The 18,584-nt window shown below is 30.4% G+C and overlaps 2 protein-coding genes and 1 pseudogene across 2 annotated transcripts; 1 reads left to right on the top strand and 2 right to left on the bottom strand.

Annotated features, from left to right (window-relative positions):
• Positions 1-19: 19 nt before the first annotated feature.
• Positions 20-1,944, bottom strand: LOC123882989 (60S ribosomal protein L19-3-like). The gene is made up of 5 exons (XM_045931698.1): positions 1,754-1,944; positions 954-1,076; positions 508-821; positions 282-346; positions 20-206 (listed from the first exon to the last, which is right to left on the bottom strand). Exons 1-5 carry the CDS (start codon positions 1,863-1,865, stop codon positions 185-187), a joined length of 636 nt encoding a protein of 211 aa, XP_045787654.1. The 5' UTR covers positions 1,866-1,944; the 3' UTR covers positions 20-184.
• A 4,198-nt stretch (positions 1,945-6,142) lies between these two features.
• On the bottom strand, positions 6,143-7,734 carry LOC123882919 (ethylene-responsive transcription factor RAP2-2-like). The gene is made up of 2 exons (XM_045931593.1): positions 7,371-7,734; positions 6,143-7,283 (listed from the first exon to the last, which is right to left on the bottom strand). The coding sequence occupies exons 1-2, from the start codon at positions 7,561-7,563 to the stop codon at positions 6,502-6,504; spliced, it is 975 nt and encodes a 324-aa protein (XP_045787549.1). The 5' UTR covers positions 7,564-7,734; the 3' UTR covers positions 6,143-6,501.
• A 4,958-nt stretch (positions 7,735-12,692) lies between these two features.
• On the top strand, positions 12,693-14,389 carry LOC123888383 (annotated as a pseudogene).
• Positions 14,390-18,584: the final 4,195 nt, after the last annotated feature.

Below are 18,584 nucleotides of genomic sequence, written 5' to 3'. Positions count from 1 at the left end.
AGGAAATGAGTCAAGGAACTTCAAAACCAGAATATAAAATAACAATAGTATTTCTTAACAAAAAGCATCTCCATACCAAAAATGTCAACAAAAAATAAACCCAATACAAATTGTACTTGTACAACTGAAATTTAAGTTAAAACAAAAGCTATAAAATGAAATACTCAACCTCTGAATACTTGATTTACTTCTTGGATTTCTTTGATCTGCATAGAAAACATACATTTAGAACACAACATAACAAAAAATTAAGCCAAAAACAGAAGTGCTTAAATACTTACTGGGCAGGCTGGGTTGCTGTTGCAGCTGGTGCAACTGGTGCTGCAGGTTCCTTCTCCCCGGGTCCCTACCATTTTAGAAGGAAAGGTTAAAAAGCCAAATTCCTAATAGAGTCGAGTTACAATTCCAGTTCTAGATGTTGTAAACAGCTAAATTCTGTGATAAAAAAAGTTACAATACCAATTCAACATATACATCAATATATTATCAAATCATTATGGAACTCACTTGAGCAAAACGCTCTTCTCTGCGAGCAAATTTCCTTTCCCTGCTGGCCTTGTTCTTTGCCCTCTTGGCCTCAAACTGATCAGACAACGTCTTCTCTCTGGCCTTCTCAGCCTTGGACTTATGGATACTCTCCATAAGGACTCTCTTGTTCTTGAAGACGTTACCCTTCACCTTCATGTACATATCATGGTACATGTGCCTGTCGATCTTCTTTGACTCACGGTATTTGCGAAGCAAACGCCTGAGAACACGCATCCTCCTCATCCAAAGGATTTTGGTGGGGAGCCTTGCCTCTCTTGTACCCTTTCTCTTACCTATTCATCATCATAAGTAAAATCTTACAATCTTAACAAGCACAGTTACAAACTAATACGCACTACACTTGAATGTATGCATCATATTTCCTTCAATGAAATTATATATTAAGGTTGAAAATGGTTAAATACCATATCCAGAATGACGTCCCTTCCTCTTGGCCTCCTGAATACGCCTAGCGCGGGAGCGGGAGTGAATCTTGGTTGGCTTCCGGATAATGAAACCATCCTTAACCAACTTCCTGATGTTTTGGCCTACAAACAGAAACTCAATCAGCTAAATTGCATACTTATAAACTATTAATTAACCGTATATGATCAGAAAAATACATCAGATACTTATATAACACAATCAGTAATTTACACACTCAAATAAAACTTTCATTGTACTTAGGGGATAGTATTTAACCAACCAATATAATTAATTAATACTACAAACCATTGAGAAAATGGGGCATTTTGATCTCTCCTAAGATAAATAAAATAATACATCAAATCAACAATATGTCAGAAAAAAAAAAACCCAATTTTCACAATTGAAGAGAGCTGAATTGAGATTAAAAAAAAATTATATAACCATTACTAAAAACTAGCTTCTGAAATTAAACCAGTATAATAACAGTTCTAAACCAAAGCAAAAGCAACTAAATGCAAAAACTGAATCAAAATATTTCAATATTTCTAGTTTTTTTTTTAATATTTCTAGTAATTTTCTCTACCATAGCTTTTCCTTAGAATTAAACAGAACACAACATTAATAGCTCAAAAAACAACATGTATTATCTAATTCAAATAAAAATAAAACATTTCATGACTAAAACAAACGATACAAAACATGTTCATAACTAAAAACACATGAAACATAATCAATTAAGAGATATCAACAAAATCATTAACAAAAAACAAAAAATAAAAGAGGGAAAAGTAGTTACGTGAATTAGCCATGGAGATTTCATTGCACTCATTAGGGTCAAGCCAGACCTTTCCTCGTCCGCACTTGAGAACACTAGCGGCGAGCCGCTTCTGAAGTTTCAGTGACACCATCGTTAACCTCTCACTCTCTCTCTCTCTCTGGTTTTTGGTATGCTGGCGGTGGAACGAGGCTATTTATATCTCCTACCTCTCCGTAACCCTAGATTTTGCACCATTTTGTTTTTGTGCGTATTGGGTCAGTTAATTTGGGTTTTTTTATGGGCCTAGTTTTTGGTCGAATAACTCGTGGGCTTTCTCATTGAAATTTAGACAATAAATGGTTTTTTTTTCCTTTCTTAAATATCTTAATTTTCTAATTGAGTTTAATTGTTGTGCACCGTCGGTGTAAAGATTTTTTACACATACATTCAATAATAAGTTGTCACATCATGTGTTTTTAAATACCATACATGATGTGTCAGTATATTATTGGATGCATGTGTAAAATAACTTTACACTGACAGTGCATATAAATTAAATTCTTTTCTAATTTTACCCCTATTTATACTCCAGAACGGTCAATTTGGAGGTGTAAAAAAATCGAATAATTGAGTAAACCAATATTATATATGATGTTAGACTTCTCATAATAGTTTGGATTAGTTAATCTTGGACGACTTTCGTATGAATTTTGTGCTTTGAAGAGGGGTAAAATTGAAAAATATGGAGCTTTTAAGAATGTAAGGAGAGAAATTTTCATTCTATTAACTTTTCTCGCCTCGTTATGACATAACTTGTAAACATTTAAAATTTAAAATATAGATTGGTATTTTTTTTTTACAATGGAGCCAAAAAGAATCGAACTTATGACCTCCTGTATACTCAAACCCCTCACCACTAGACCAAACTATTGACTTATATAGATTGGTATTTGAATTGACTAACTTGCTATACGATGTTAGACTTCCCATAATAGTTTGAAATAGACAATTCAGATAGTTTTCGTCCAAATTTTATAATTTGAAAGGAGTAAAACTGAAAATGAGGGAGATTTCGAGAATCTAAGGGGAAGTACAAATTTTCAATTATTTAACTTTTATCACTACTTCAAAAAATAAAAAATAAAAACTTTTATCACTTCAACATGCCCCGTAAACATTTAAAATGAGTGAATCAATTTAAGGTGTAGAGTAAGTAATATCTATTATTGATTAATAAACCAAAGGTAGATGTTATCAGGGGTCCAACTTTTCTTAAGTGAGTGAATCACTATAGAGTGTAAAGTGGATAACATCACCGGTTAATTAATAAATCAATGGTAGATATTATACAATATACATACATCATAACAAATCATGATATCATTACAATCACAACCCTTGATTTTCTAACTTTATACTTTAAAGGATCCAAATCCATATGATAGATACATTATACTCACTTCGTTTCTTTTTAAATGTCATTTTAGATCACTACACGCATGTCAATGCACAACTTTGATCACTAATATATTTAGTTATCTATTATAAAAAATTTATATTTTAAAAATATTCGTCGAGATAAATTGAACAACATCTTATATGCTAATATTTCTTTTTATATAACTCCTGACATCAGAATGAATAACATTTACTGTCAAACATGGTTTTTCAACCGTTATTCTAACAAGCCGCCAGATACGACCTCCCATTAATATATATATATATATATATATATATATATATATATATATATATATATATCTTTTTAATGCAGAAGGGTCGTGTAATTCACTTTTTACTCTAAATTTTTTCACTTAAGTGCAAATTCTATTATTTAGTTGTCAAAGTGTCTGCATGTACAACTCCCAACCTTCACCATATTCACAATGAAGTGGAACAACACCGACCACATCCGTTCCAATCAGGTAAGGTCACCTTTAGAAATAACAATTTTGTTTTATCTGTTATGCTAGTTTATTGTTTTAATTGAATTAAATTTTGGTCAAAATAATTTAATTAATTATTGGAATATACTGTTTTTCTTGTATTTTCTAGGTAATGTTTGTTCAGTCAACCTATATATCAACTTGCTAACAATTAACAATTTTTATTTTCCCCTAAAGTTATATTTATTGACAAACAGACCAACTTGCCCTGGCGAGTCAATATAGGCGAGTGATCAACTATTTATTGATTTATTTATTTTATATTATAGAAATTAAAGATGCTTTATCACCAAAAAGAAAAAAAAATTAAAGATGTTTTCACAACATCCTTATGAGCATATTTCAATTAGTGGAACAAAATTTGTGTATAAACTATGCTTTAAAAAATGAAAAAAAATGACATGTGTCCTAAAGATACATGTTAAAGAACTTAATATAAAAAATTCATCTCAAAAGTTATATATTCAACACCTTTAAAATACAACTTGGTTGTTATCAATACAAAACTTCGATTTTTAAGTTTCTTAGCAAGACCCTTAAAAACATTATGGTAATTTTTTTGTCCAGTAGTTTAGTTGCTAAAAATTTCACCTTAATCATAAATAAGTGGAGGTTTAAAGTTTAATCACCGTCTCTTATATATATATTTTTGAAAACTCGGTATCTGACCTTAGACCGGCTAATCCGAGGGGATCAATTCCACCGCCCACTTGCGGAGGCTCCATTTAAAGCCAAAGTTGTTTTGCTCTGTATGGACAAGCTCACCGAAATTGACACTAGAGAAAATCGAACCTGAGACCTTGAGAAGAGCATACTCCAAGGACTCAAGCTAATACCACTAAACCAAACCAAGTGAGTTCGTCTCTTATATCTATAACAATATATAAAAATCTATAACAATATATAAAAAAGATAGATGAGTTTGGGATGAATTTTTCAATATATCTATTTTACCTTGACTTAGTTTCACAACTTCCATTAACTAATGGATTATTTTTAAAATAAAATAAAAAATCAAATCATAAAAATGAGAATAAGTGGCAAATGAGTTGCCTATACATGAACGGTTACCAACTTAATATTATATCTATACTATATATAAAGAAGATACAAATATTTTTGGTGTCGACTTTTCATAATTCCAACAATACCCTTATTTTTTTTAGCAATAAAATTTTTTAATTAAAAAATTCACCATAACATAAATTTTTTTTTTTTTTTACATAAGTTAGAAACAGGCCGGCATTCCGCGCATGTCTGACCAAGACAAAATATTGAAAGCGTGTGTTCGTTTTAGGTGAGTACTATTTATGCCAGCCACCTTAGTGACAGTAGTACAGTACAACAACAACAACAACTAGTAGACCCTTTCCTTAGTGAGTGAGTACAAGTCTGTTTGATGAACCCGTTTGCGCCCACCGAGTCCGGCGTCACTTGTTTTCTTGAGAAAGACAAACCAGCTGCGTGCGCCACTGGTTTCATATTCCCGCTTTTGCATTGCATAACATCACCATCTTTCTTTTGCGCCATTCAATCATGCAAGCAAAGTAGTACTAGTGCTTACGTTATCCAACTTTGTCGCCAATATAATAATCTTAAAAAAAGTCTTTAATCCTAAGTACTCTTTCTGTCCCACCATTACATTACATTACATTGGCACAAAATGTGTTACTGTTTCATAATCCTTATAATTATCTTTACCCTTCTTGAGTTATTATTGGTAATGGTACTACAATACATAAAAAATAGGCAAAATTACACTTCAGGTCATTTATCTTATTTTTTTGTAATACTTTGGTCTTTATTTTTTTTTTGTAACACTTTGGTCCTTTATCTTTTATTTGTAACACTTTAGTCCTTTATTTTTTTTATTTGTAACACTTTAGTCCCTTTTTTGTAACAGTTTGGTCCTTTATCTTTTTCTTTTTGTAACATTATGGTCCTTTATTTTTTATAAATAAATAAGACAAAGACCAAAGTGTTACAAAAAAAAGATAAAGGATCAAATTGTTACAAAAAAAAGATAAAGGACCAAAGTGTTACAAAAAAATAAGATAAAGGATGTTTAGTGTAATTTTGCCTAAAAAATATTAATATTTCTTGAAGTCTTATATTAAGGACAAAGAAATCTCAAAAGTGCCTTGACACCGTTTCATCACACCTAAGAAGATAATATTCTTTAACAAAAATTATGCAAAGAATTTTATTTAATAAAAAAACATCAATTTTTTTCATTTTCTTAGGGAGCTGCTAAGCAGAATTTCATTTTATTTATTTCGTCATTTTTGTTTTTTGAAGAAATATTTCGTTATGTTGAAACGCCAATACACTGTAAAATAAACAGAAAAATGGTTTTATTTTATTGTTCTTAATAAATTAGAGTAGATTAAAAAAGTGTTCCCAATCTTGACCAAAAAAAAAAAGTGTTCCCATTTTCCAGTACCAGAATAAAAAACGCTCAAATTAAGGAGGGAAATGAACATAATCAACAAGTAAAATCAAATGATTTAAGTACAGATAATTTGGAATTGAAACATTGTTAATTTCGTCCGGTAAAAAACCAGAAGAAGTAGTACAATTGAACAAAACTTGACATGACCAAAAAAGAGCCAAAAACTCAAAAAACAATTAAATAAACTAAGAGAATCGAAATTCATGTTCATGACACAAACACAAATTCTAACCAAAGTACCCATACCCAAATTTACAATTCCATCCATCCTAATGCAAAATAGACATAACTGAATCATAATCATGGGAAAATTCTGTCTTCACAGAAAGCTTCTTCACAGTAGTAGTAGTAGAAGCATATGAAAAAACAGTTATTTAATATATTATCAATCAATCAAAGCTCCATAAATCACCAACAACATGTTCCTGAACAATATTTGGTGGCATAGATTGTCCATCATAGTATGGAATCTGATAAAACTTCATGTAATCCTCATAAGCCATTAATTCATCAGATAACTCTTGAACTTCATTCTTAGCTGCTTCATCAGCTTCAACAGCATGTTGTGTTTCTTGCACTTGAAGTTTCTCTTTTTCTTTCTCATGTTCATTCACAACACCACAGAAATAACCGGTTTCATTCGGATTCGAACCATCATTGAACTCTATCACGGAATAACCGATTTCAGAACCTGAACCAGACCCATATACAGAATTCTCATCACCACCAGAACCACCAGAACCAGATATAATAAAAGGTTCAGTGTTCATTGAACCCACATGAGAATTTTGAATTGTGTCAGCTTGGTTCAGATCATAACCAAATTCCAAGTTCAGATTTTTTGGATATTGTTGCTGATGATGTTGTTGTTGATGATAGAGAGCATGATTAGGCGGTCGAATCGGTTGCGGTGGACGACGATTAGCTTGAATGGAATATTCATCATCTTCATTAGGGAAATTAACCTTAGCTTTTTTGCCGCGGATTTTTCGAGCTTCTTTGTCATAAGCTCTAGCAGCTTCCTCAGCAGTGTTGAATGTACCAAGCCAAACACGAACTCCTTTTCTAGGATCACGAATTTCTGCAGCCCATTTTCCCCATGGACGTTGTCGAATCCCTCTGTAGAGATTCTTCCTCTGTTTTTTCACCGGCTTTTCAACTCGCTCGTTAACTGTTCGATAAAATGCCTCAATCAGAAAAAATGTATAATTTTATGAAATAAATGTATGAAAACATAAAAGAGTAACTAACTACTGACCTTTGAGAGGGTGTGATCTTTTGAGAGTAGTGGGTGGTGGTGGTGGTTGTTGATCAACAGTATGAGAAAAATCAAAGTCTGATGAAGTGGAGTCAATTTGTTGACCGAATGAGTTAGGCCAGAGTTCAGCGGCGGTGAGACGACGACCGCCACGGCGAGGAATGAAGTCAGCGATGATAGCACCGCCACACATTCTATTGTTACTACTTAGTGTGAAAAAATAAGCAGAGTTTAGTTTTGAGGGAGTGTGAAATGATGTTATGAAAGGGCAATGAATGGGTTAATATTATTATTGAGGAAGAAGAAATGTTTGTGTTGTGAGAATTGTGTAATTATTGTGTAAGAATGAGAATGACATAGGATGTGGATAGATTTGGAGGGTATATGTAGTTGGAAAAATATGTGAAGGGGCTTAAGGACAATGCGTGACAGATGTGACACGAACCTTCCTAGTACTAGATTTACCTACGCCGCCATAAGCCCTTTTACTATTGTTTTTTCGCTTACCAAACTCTACTTTGCTTGCTGGCATCCGTGGTGGTACTAGAAGGAAATTAAGTTAAGTACCTTTTAAACCCTCTTGCTATAGGAAAAAAATCCCCATAATTTAGAGTTGATTGCAATGTAAGTAGAGCTGTTAAAATGGCCTGTTTCGAATAGTTCGAGTTTTTTCTGAGCTTTTTAGTCCTGTCGAATAAAGTCCGTTTAAAATATGGGCTAACCTGAATGAGCCACAGACGGTCTGTAAATTCGAATAAATTATAATTATTTTTTAAAAAAAATATATGAGTAGGTATATAACATTATTAAAGTCCTGGATAAAATTTTTAAAAGAAAAAACTCTGAATAAGTATAGAAGTTCAATGAAAGATGAATTGGTTCAAACTCTTTTGTGCGCATGCAATTGATTATATGGGTTTGAAGGTTAATTGTATAAAAGTTCAATGAAAGATTAATTGGTTCAAGCTCTTTTGTGCACATGCAATTGGTTATATGGTTTAAGGTCTGAATAATTAATTTTTTTCAAGAAATAAAAGTTAATTGTATTTCTAATTTTTATCAATGAAACTTGTTTCATGGGAATAAAAGAGATATTGAAAAAAATAAAATTTAAATTAGTGAAATAATATTTTAGAACTTAATATAATTTTTTTTCTTAATTGCATATCTGATTTTTTATATTTATTTTAGATTTCAATTTGGGCGCTTATGTTTGAACAATTTCAAGTTGATCCTTTTAGTATTTTTTTTATTAAATTGTCTACGTAGCTAATAGATTTGCGTACGCAAAAAACTTAGGAGGGTATCATGTGAAAGTTTTAAGAAAAACTAACTCAAATATCAACGAAAAATTTTAAAAAAATTAACTCAAAATTTAATAAAAATGATGAATTTATGTTGACATCAATAACACGGTAGACCAAATTAAAAACTTTTTAAATATAATAGACCAAATTAAAACCATAAACATAAGGAACTACTTAAGCTTATTTTTTTATAATTTATATTCCAAGGGAAGTTTTTATCTAAATCACTTATTGATCATTTAATATAAGGTTGTAGTTAAAATAAAATTCAAAATTATAACATTTTATAGTAATTATTTTCACCAATTGATTTTTTATAATTTTTCTTATATTTGTTGATTTTTCTTGGTCAAATGTTTGTTGATTTTTAATAATATTGAACTAAATAACAATAGATATGTAGGCTTGCGACCCGACAAGAAGAAGATATGAGGAGCCTTTTGACTTTGAATTACAAAGTTGAAAAAAATTACAGTGACTTTTTAAAATGAAGATACAAGGAGCTTTGAATTTTTATATTTCTATGATAATATTTTTCTCAGGCCACCTCATCGGAGGAGTTCATTTCATTCTATTCGAGCTAATTACTCCCCCGTTTTTTTTTTATAATTCTCTGGTCTAGAGAAAATGAGACTTAGTAGTTTAGAGTTCGGCTGTGAGATAAGTAAAGTCTGATTAAAAAATTGTTTCACCCAGAAATCAAACTCAGGTTCTCCTGAAATCCGTCCTTTTTGGTGAAGCTCATTAACCACTTGAGTCCAATGACTCGGTTTACTTCCTCCGATCTTTATTATAAGAGAAGTTTTACTTTTTAGTTTCATTGTAAAACAAATTTATGTGGACTATATTATGATCTGGATACATTAATTTTACAATAAACCTGAAAAGTAAAATTTCTCTTATAATAAGGACTAGAGGGAGTAATACTTTTAAAGAAAATGTTGTTTTTTTAAACAATATTGTTTAAAAGAATATATTTGATTTATCAAAAATAAAATAAAAAATATATATTTTGCACCATTATCACGAGGCATCAACCAAAATAACCAAACAAAATTTTATTTCAACACAAAAAACTTCGATATGTAGTTTTTGTTTTTATTAGAAACAAAATACAAAGAAAATAGTATGTGTGAAACTAATTTTACGGTCATTCAATAGTAACAATGCATTCTATCAAATCAATACACTATACTCACTTCAATGGCATAAGTTATTGCTTATGCATGCATAAATACCCTAGATTGCTTAGCGCCCCCCAGTTTGTTTAATGCGCCCCCATATTGCTTAGCGCACCCCCCAGATTGCTTATCGCCCCCCAATTTACTTAGCCCGCCCCCAAATTGCTAAGCGCGCCCCCACCCCCAACATAAAGAACACACAAAACCATTTCACAAGCAGAATGATTTTGGATTACAACCCTCTAAAATCATTCGACAGTAAAAATAGTTTTTGCATTATAAGTACATCTAATGTGAAACCATTCCACAACAAAAATAATTTTGGGGGGCACGTGAGAAAATTTGGGGGTGGTGCGTGAGAAAAAATCGGGGGCGTGCGAGAAAATTTGGGGGTGCACTAAGTATATTGGGGGGGGGGGCGCTAAGCAATTTGGGGGTGTGTTAAGCAATTTTCATTATTTATACATGGTGCATAAGGAAAAAGCTTATGCACCATAACCACTCCCCACTTCAATTGTATGACATGAAGAAAGCTTGATTCCTATTGAATGTCAGTGTAAAATTAATTTTCACCGACCTAACATATCCATTAAACTCATATATTGAAATATAGTTGCTGTGATTTTTAAACGTGAATCTAAACACATATTTACGAAAGAAAAAAAAAACTTATTTGGTCTTAGGGCCTCGATCTTATTCATAAAAAATTGCTCTTTAGGTTTTCATATTACTTCCAGCTCCACAAAATTCGAAAATACCCTGATTTTGGTTTCAGTTTAGTTTGTATTCTAGAATCCAAATTGGTATTAAGTTTTGGAAGCTACTATCCAAATTTGAGCATTTCGAACCCTAGAGTCCAAAATGGTGTTATCTAGAAATAAAACAGCTCTGGTAAGAAATTTTACATTTACCAACAAAGGTTATAGTGACAAGCATTAAAACCGTAGGTATAACTTGCTTCCTTGATGACTTTTTGGAGATGTTTGTAACTGAGGTAAAAGGAAAACTATGATGAAGTGTAAGAACACATGAAAATAATAGAAGGGGACTCAATTCAGAATTCTTCTTCTTGAAACCATTGAAAATAATGGAGGAGGATTTGAATTGAACTTTCAGCATAAAAAATACCATTTCGAAAGTTACCTTCCGAAAACTAAGTGATTGGAACCTAACTTCCTAAATATAAAAAAGAAAAAAAAAATTTGGTGCCATAAGAACATTTTTCTATCTATAAAAGGCCCTTATTTTAGTGGGAGCAATTAAATTTGAGCATTATTTTTGGCATCCCATGCTTTTTGCATGTCCTATTACTTTTTTAATTTTGCATTTTCTCTATTTAAGTAGCCAACATTATAAAATAAAAAATTCTGGAGAAATTTTGAAAACCACCATACGTTACCCGTCTAATGTTATAAAAATGAGATGTTCGAATTGTTTTAATAAATTTTTCATTCAATGCGTGCATGCACTTTCCTCTATTTTTTGGGTATGCTGAGAGCAATCACTTATAATTATTTAGTGCTTCAATTTTGCTTTAAAAAGAAAATTATTCAGACAATGGAGATGAGGAATTTGATCTTAGAATTATTGAAATCAGAACTCTAAAAGATAACCACAAAATGATTTTACACAATAAAACAAAAGACTTACACATTTGTAAATATGAAGAGTTATGACATATACCGATTTTGGAATGAGACAACATTTTCTTTTTATTGTTATTAAAATGATTGACACCTATTGAAACATGTCTCAAAATACTAGTATATTGAAGGTGTATAATCTTAAGATGAGAGAAGAGTGCAAGATAAGCCTTTGGAACTTTACAATTGGACATTGTTGCCTTGTACGTATTTTTTATTCTTCCATGAAGATTAGTGATTGACACCTATTGAAACCAACCTTAAAACAATGGCCAATAACAAATTAAAGGTGTATATATATGCTATAAGAGAAGAGTGTGAGAGAGGCTTTGGCTCTTTTTTTTCCTCATTAAATTGGCAAATTTCTATGTAGTGTGATGAATAATATTGTGAGGTACATAGCAGAAAACTTGCATGAAGATGAAGATAAGTGTGAAAAAAAGTTGATTGTTGAAGTTGTTTTGTCTTGGGGAGGTCGCTTATGAAGAATTTGGGTAGAGAGTTTAATGTTAGATATTTTTTAAACCGTCAATGTTAGTAAAAAAATTTCTCCTTCGTGTGAGATTGAATCTAGGGTCTCAAACTTCATTTTAAGTTTTTAACTCTTAGAAAACTAGTGATGTAGAAGAAAAATTGCGTGAAGATAAGTGAAGAAATTATAAAAGAAATTTCTATGCTGTGTATCGAAGAAACTAGTGATGTAGAAGAAAAATTGCGTGAAGATAAGTGAAGAAATTATAAAACTTTTTTTTTTCTTTTGATGTTGTTGATTGTTGAAGTTGTTTTGATTGGGGGGAGGTCACATATGAAAGATTTGAAAAGGAAGCTTAATGTTGTTATAATATGACATGGAAAATTAGTTTTTGTGATTGAAACCAATTGAAATTTATCTTAAAATAGTAATGAAGTTGTATAATATTAAGATGAGAAAAGAGTGTGAGTGAAGACTTTGTAACTTTACACATCTAAATATTGTTGCCTTGACCTTTTTTTTTCTTTCACAAACTTGTGAGATAACATAAAGTATTGCATGCAGAGAACTTTAAGTCTACGTTTTTTATTTTTGTGAGACATACATAATACATTATGCTTTATAAATAGTCATGGTATTTGAAGCATTGGTACCTCACCATTACTTTGAAACATTTTCACTACCTCTTTCCTAAAATATTATAAAGAAACTAATTTATGATGGCTTATCATGGATCCATTTTCACCATCTTTATCCTTCTTTTTGCTTTGCTAGCCATTGCCTCCGCAAGTGATTATGGGTATGGCTCAACACCAAATATTGAGAGATCTAAACCCAAAATTGAATTAGATAACAAAACATCTTCTATAAAACTAGACTATGAAGTTTCGAAACCCAAAATAGATTATGAGCATAGTCTAACCCCGAAGATTGAGAAATCCAAGTCAGAAACAGTCTCCAAATCAAACCTCACAAAATCACATTACAAAATTCTCAAACTCGAGACAGATTACGGGTATAATCCAACCCCAAAGATTGAGAAACTAAAGTCCGAAGCTGTTTACACAATAAACCACACAAAATCAGACAATAAAATTTCCAAACCCAAAATAAATTATGGATATGGCCCAACTCCAAAATTTGAGAAACCCGGGCCCAAAGAAATTTACACAACAGACTATGACGATCCCGAATCTGAAACAGATTATGTATATAGTCCAACCCCAAAAATCGAAAAACTCAAGTCCAAAGTAGTTTACAAACCAAACACCACAAAACCGGACTATGAATTACCAAGACCTAAAACAAATTATGCGTATCCTCCAATACCAAAAATCGAGAAATCCAAACCTAAAACAGATTATAAATTACGCCCCACAGAACTAGATAATGAAGTTCCCAAACCAAAAGAAAGCAACAAATTGCAACAACCCACAACAACCATTGGTGTTCAAGGAGTAATTTTGTGTAAATCAGGCTCCAATTATTTTCCAATTCAAGGTAATATTTTTTGTTGATCTAATATAAAAGGAAAAATCCTTAAATAAAACTCTACATAGCTATATTAAGCTTAATTACATATTTAGTTAATGACGTTTATTTTAAGTTTTAATTTGATCTCTTGCGTTTAAAAAATTTTAAGCTGGTCTTTTATGTTATTGATGTCAATATAAATTCGTCTTTTTTGTTAAAATTTAAGGTAATTTCGTCTAACTTTCCAAAAAATTTTGAGTTAATTTTCTCTAAAACTTTCGCGTGGCACCCTCCTAAGTTGTCTATGTATGCAAATATGTTAGCCACGTAGAAGATTTAATCAAAAATTTGACTAAAATGACTAACTTAAAACTTTTTAAATGTAAAATAGCCAAATTAACATTTAAAATAAACGCAAGAGACCAAATATACGATGAAACCACAATATTATTTTACATTTCTAATGTCATGCATGTAATAAATTGAGACCAATTAATTTATGTTAGTTTGTATTTTGGATTTGATGATACATTACTAAATTGAGACCAATTAATTTATGTTAGTTTGTATTTTGGATTTGATGATACATTACTAATTTTATCATGTGTGAGGGGTGCAGGGGCAGTGGCAAGAGTTACATGTGGATGTGTGAATGAACTTGGAAATAAGACAAGTCATATATCAAAATTGAGTCATGCAACTGATAATAAAGGTTATTACTTTGCAAAGATGGGTTCTAAATTGAAGATTAATGGGTGCAAAGCATATCTTGAGAGTTCTCCATTAGAGATTTGTAAAGTTCCCACCAATGTTAATCATGGGATTAGTGGTGCTACTCTTTCTTCTTATCGTCTCCTTGAAAACAATGTTAAATTGTATACCGTGGCACCTTTCTTCTACACCTCACACCTCACAACCTAAACAAGTCCCTAATGGATATTGAAATATATCCATTAGTTTGTCAAATAAAGTGAGAAAAATAAAATTATTTGCATGGCTGATTGCTGCAAAGTTTAAAATAATAATAAATTTCCTTGTATTTAAGTTTTATTTATTATTTTTTTATTTTGTGTTTTTTTATTTTATTTTATATTATGATGTTTTATAGTATTAAGTGTTCCATTTCCTCTGTTTTCTTAGTAAATAGCTGAGAACAAATTTATTTAGACAGCGGATATATGGAATTTGATCTTTAACCATAAAATGATCATAAGTAAGAAAACAAAAGACTCACATTTAAAATTTGGTCAAAATTTCTTATAAAAATAATCGGAAGGAGTATCTAAAGACTCATATGAACTATTTGTACTAGCATTATTTTAGATGCAAAACTAGATAATGGATATACCAATATGAAACCAAATTTAACGTTTTATGAAGAGAAAAAAAAAAGTTAACAGCGGAGATCAATGTGACAAACAGAAATATCTTTATGGACAAAAAAGAACGTTTAATCATTAAGCGACCAATATAAAATAAAAATAAAAATTAAGGGACTGAAATACTAATTTCGTATGGATTAACTTACTTTTGAGCTTATGCAAACATCTTATGCAATATAAATTAAATTTTATGTTATTTTATAAGTTCACACTAGTGAGAATTGTGTTTTTATAAGCTATTTTATCATAAACTACCTTGACAAATTTATAATAATACATAAAAATTACATAAACTGTTTGCATAAACTCAAAAATAAGTTAATCCAAACGGGACCTAAGTCTTATTAATATATTTGACATTTTTTAAAAAAAAACAACTAAATAGTATATAATAATTTTATGTCTAAATTGCAGTTTTGGCCCCCCACGTTTCATAATTGTGCGATTTTGGCCCCCCACGTTTGCCCCCTTTTGCATTTCTTGGTCCCCGTTGACTATTTTAACCAAAAATTGCTGACATAGAATATTTTTGACACGTGTCTTAATTGTTTAAAGAATACAAGATTTGATTTTGATACTAAATGAGTCTCTTCATTTATACTAAATGTAATATTTACATATACTAATAATGCACAAAGTGCATATATAAACATTTCACGTTTCCTAATTGTCTTTAACACTTGTAATTCTTTACTAACACCAAATTAGGAATAATTGATAGATACATATTATCAATCCCAACACCAACTCTACCAATAACTTTCAACTTTCCTTTTTCTGCTTCAAACACTTGCCTCGTAAATATGCTGACAACGGAGGTCAAGAAATCAAAGTTTCAGAGGGTATTTCACACAATCCAAACCCAAATTTATGGAAAGGAAATCGGATGGTAATTCTGGGTTTGTCGGTGAACGGAAGAACGCACAGCCGATGAGTGATATGAGGCAATTCACGAGCAGTCATAAGGCTTTTTCGAATTTTGTTTGGAAAGCTGTGATATAACCTGAAGAAATTGATCAAAGAGATTGTTTTACTGATGGAGAAGAAGATGAGATATTGGTTCCATTTTTTGCACCTATTTAGTCAAAAAAATAATAATTAATCCAAAAAAAAAGTCACGTGACCTTTCTTATTTTTTTTTTTTAACAAAAGTAATAATAAAATTTGGTTGGCCAATACAATTAAGATACGTGTCAAAAATATTTCATGTCAGTAATTTTTGGTCAAAATAGTCAACGGGGACCAAAAAATGCAAAAGGGGGCAAACATGGGGGCCAAAATCGCACATTTGAAACATGGGGGGCCAAAATCACACAATTATGAAACATGGGGGCCAAAATCGCACATGTGAAACGTGGGGAGCCAAAATCGCATAATTATAAAACATAGGGGGCCAAAACTGTAATTTAGCCTAATTTTATCTCATCTCATCTCATCTCATTTTCATAAAACTTGAATACAAATATGGTGCAATAAATAACCCTTTTGGTTAACATTTTATTCAATATTATTTCTTAATCAAACATGATAGTTATTTTACAATAATAACCGGGTTGGTGGTCCATCATGTGTACATATACAACGACCATCATAACAAAGGGGAGTTGAGTCTTTTCCACAAGGAAATTTGATACGTATACAGTCGGCAGTTGTCCAACAAGCAGGGATGAAATTCTCACTCACTCCTTCAGCTTGTGTTTCCTTATGCAAATCTATACACACAAAAAAATAAATTAATAAGAACAACATTGCATATTAAATAAGATAGAATATGCGAGTAAATTTGATGAAATGAAAATTTAAAAGATAATTTATGAAAAATGGTCAAATCAATAAGTTTAATTTAAACCTGAAGCAATGATAAGAAAAGCCAAAACAAATGCCATTATTTGAGAATATTTTCTTAATGGCTCCATTGTTTTCACAAAATATATGTTCTTTAGCAGTGAATATGTTTTTTTATAAACAAAGATGTAGTGAGTCTATTTATATATAGCACATCAGAGTCCACCTTAAATAATTCTTTTGACTAATAGTTAATACTCTCTTTATCTTGATTTATAAGCAAAATTTTTCTTTTGAGATTCATTCAATAATGGATGTATTTGATCTATAATATAGTCCAAATACATTAGTTTTTCAATGAATCTAAAAAGTTGGCTTTTACTTATAATTAAGGATGGAGGGAGTATAAAATTGTTACTATTCCCTCCGTCCCAAAATGAGTGAGCCATTTTGACTATATGCACTATTCACATATCATGTTTTACCCTATATTTTTACTAATAAATAAAACAAATATTAGCATATAATTAAGATGTTGTTGGATTCATCTCGATGAGTATTTTCACAATATTATATTTTTATAATTTTTACTATTATACAATTAAAAATATTAATCTTCAAAGTTATGCATTGACATGCGTCAAAGTCAACCGATTCACTCATTGTGGGACGAAGAAAGTTCGTCAAAAAAAATAGTTGACTACACTTTATTTTTGACTAAAGTTGACTACCCTTTTACTTATTATCAAAAAGGAAAAATAATTATCATTAATAACCATTGATTCTTTTGACTAATTAATTACTAGTATAATTTCCTATGCAATGCACGAGTTAATTTTTATTTATAAAAATATAAATTATTATTTATTATGATATTAATTTTTTATATTATTTTAATAATAACTAGTTTAAAGACCTGCACATTCTCACGAGTCCATTGAATTTAATACAATATTTAAGTTTATCATTATTTTAATGTAGAAAACTTATTTAGAATAAAATATTTTTAAATATAAGTGAAACTACTGTGTCTTTTTTTGTAAAACTTATATATATATATATATATATATCCAATTTTTTATGTTTCAGTGATAAATAATGGTCCCGTATATATTTTTTAATCGAAAATTGGAAATTTTATTAGGAATATCTAGGATAATTTAGTAAATTTGATAGTAATTAACTTTATTTTATTATTATGAATAGTTAGTAGTAAACTTGGCAGTAATATTATTTATTTTATTTTTTATGAAAAATATTGTTTATGTTTTTTTTTCAATATAGTTATTGTTTATGTTTATGCTTCCATTTCTAGATTCCTATTTTTATATATTCAGCTTATTTTTCTATATTCTTTTTATAATTTATTTTTATTGACTAAACTCTCTATAATCTTTTTATTATTTTTTTGTTCATATTTGTATGCATAGATTTCTATATAATATTTTTTTTGTACTCATCCTTTTTTTTGACACATTTTTTTACTCATTTTTTTTTAGGCAAAAGGGGTGCAGATGGAGAACCAATTGCAACACCCTGGATAGATAAATAAAAAGTAGGAGATACAAAAGAGAAGGTGGACATGGACCAAAACCTTCTCAAGCAAAAGAGCAATAAAATAAAAGCAAAAGCTGCAAAAACAAAACAAAGAAAATAAAAACAAACGCAACAAAAGAAAACGAAGAGACACGTACTACTTACTTCCCATAGAACGAGTATAACGAACCGGAAATTCCTTCTACAATTTCTTTTTCTTAGCCTTAGACACAACATCAGTAAAAGGTTCTTAGCCTTAGACTCATCTTATTCTTTCTATATTTTTTTAGTATTTATCTTATGTTGTTTCTATATTTTTTTTTTAATTTTTTTTAGTATAATTACAATAAAGGATATAAAACTTGCAACGTGGTTAAAAGTACTAAGGATAAATTAGTAACTTTGGTGGTAATCGATTTTAATATATTATTACTA

This window comes from Trifolium pratense, linkage group LG1, assembly GCF_020283565.1.
Source record: "Trifolium pratense cultivar HEN17-A07 linkage group LG1, ARS_RC_1.1, whole genome shotgun sequence".
In the NCBI taxonomy this organism is placed as follows: Eukaryota; Viridiplantae; Streptophyta; class Magnoliopsida; order Fabales; family Fabaceae; genus Trifolium; species Trifolium pratense.
The sequence above is the reverse complement of the archived record's forward strand: the minus strand, read 5'-3'. Positions and strand labels throughout refer to the sequence as shown.

What these genes read in the sequence shown, in the direction of transcription:
- LOC123882989 (XM_045931698.1), bottom strand. Translation starts at nt 1,865, where the DNA reads ATGGTGTCACTGAAACTTCAGAAGCGGCTCGCCGCTAGTGTTCTCAAG. An exon ending in GGGACGTCATTCTGGATATG is followed by an intron (nt 822 to 953) that starts GTATTTAACCAT and finishes GATGATGAATAG; the next exon opens with GTAAGAGAAAGGGTACAAGA. An exon ending in GAGAAGAGCGTTTTGCTCAA is followed by an intron (nt 347 to 507) that starts GTGAGTTCCATA and finishes CTAAAATGGTAG; the next exon opens with GGACCCGGGGAGAAGGAACC.
- LOC123882919 (XM_045931593.1), bottom strand. Translation starts at nt 7,563, where the DNA reads ATGTGTGGCGGTGCTATCATCGCTGACTTCATTCCTCGCCGTGGCGGT. An exon ending in AAGATCACACCCTCTCAAAG is followed by an intron (nt 7,284 to 7,370) that starts GTCAGTAGTTAG and finishes TTTATCGAACAG; the next exon opens with TTAACGAGCGAGTTGAAAAG.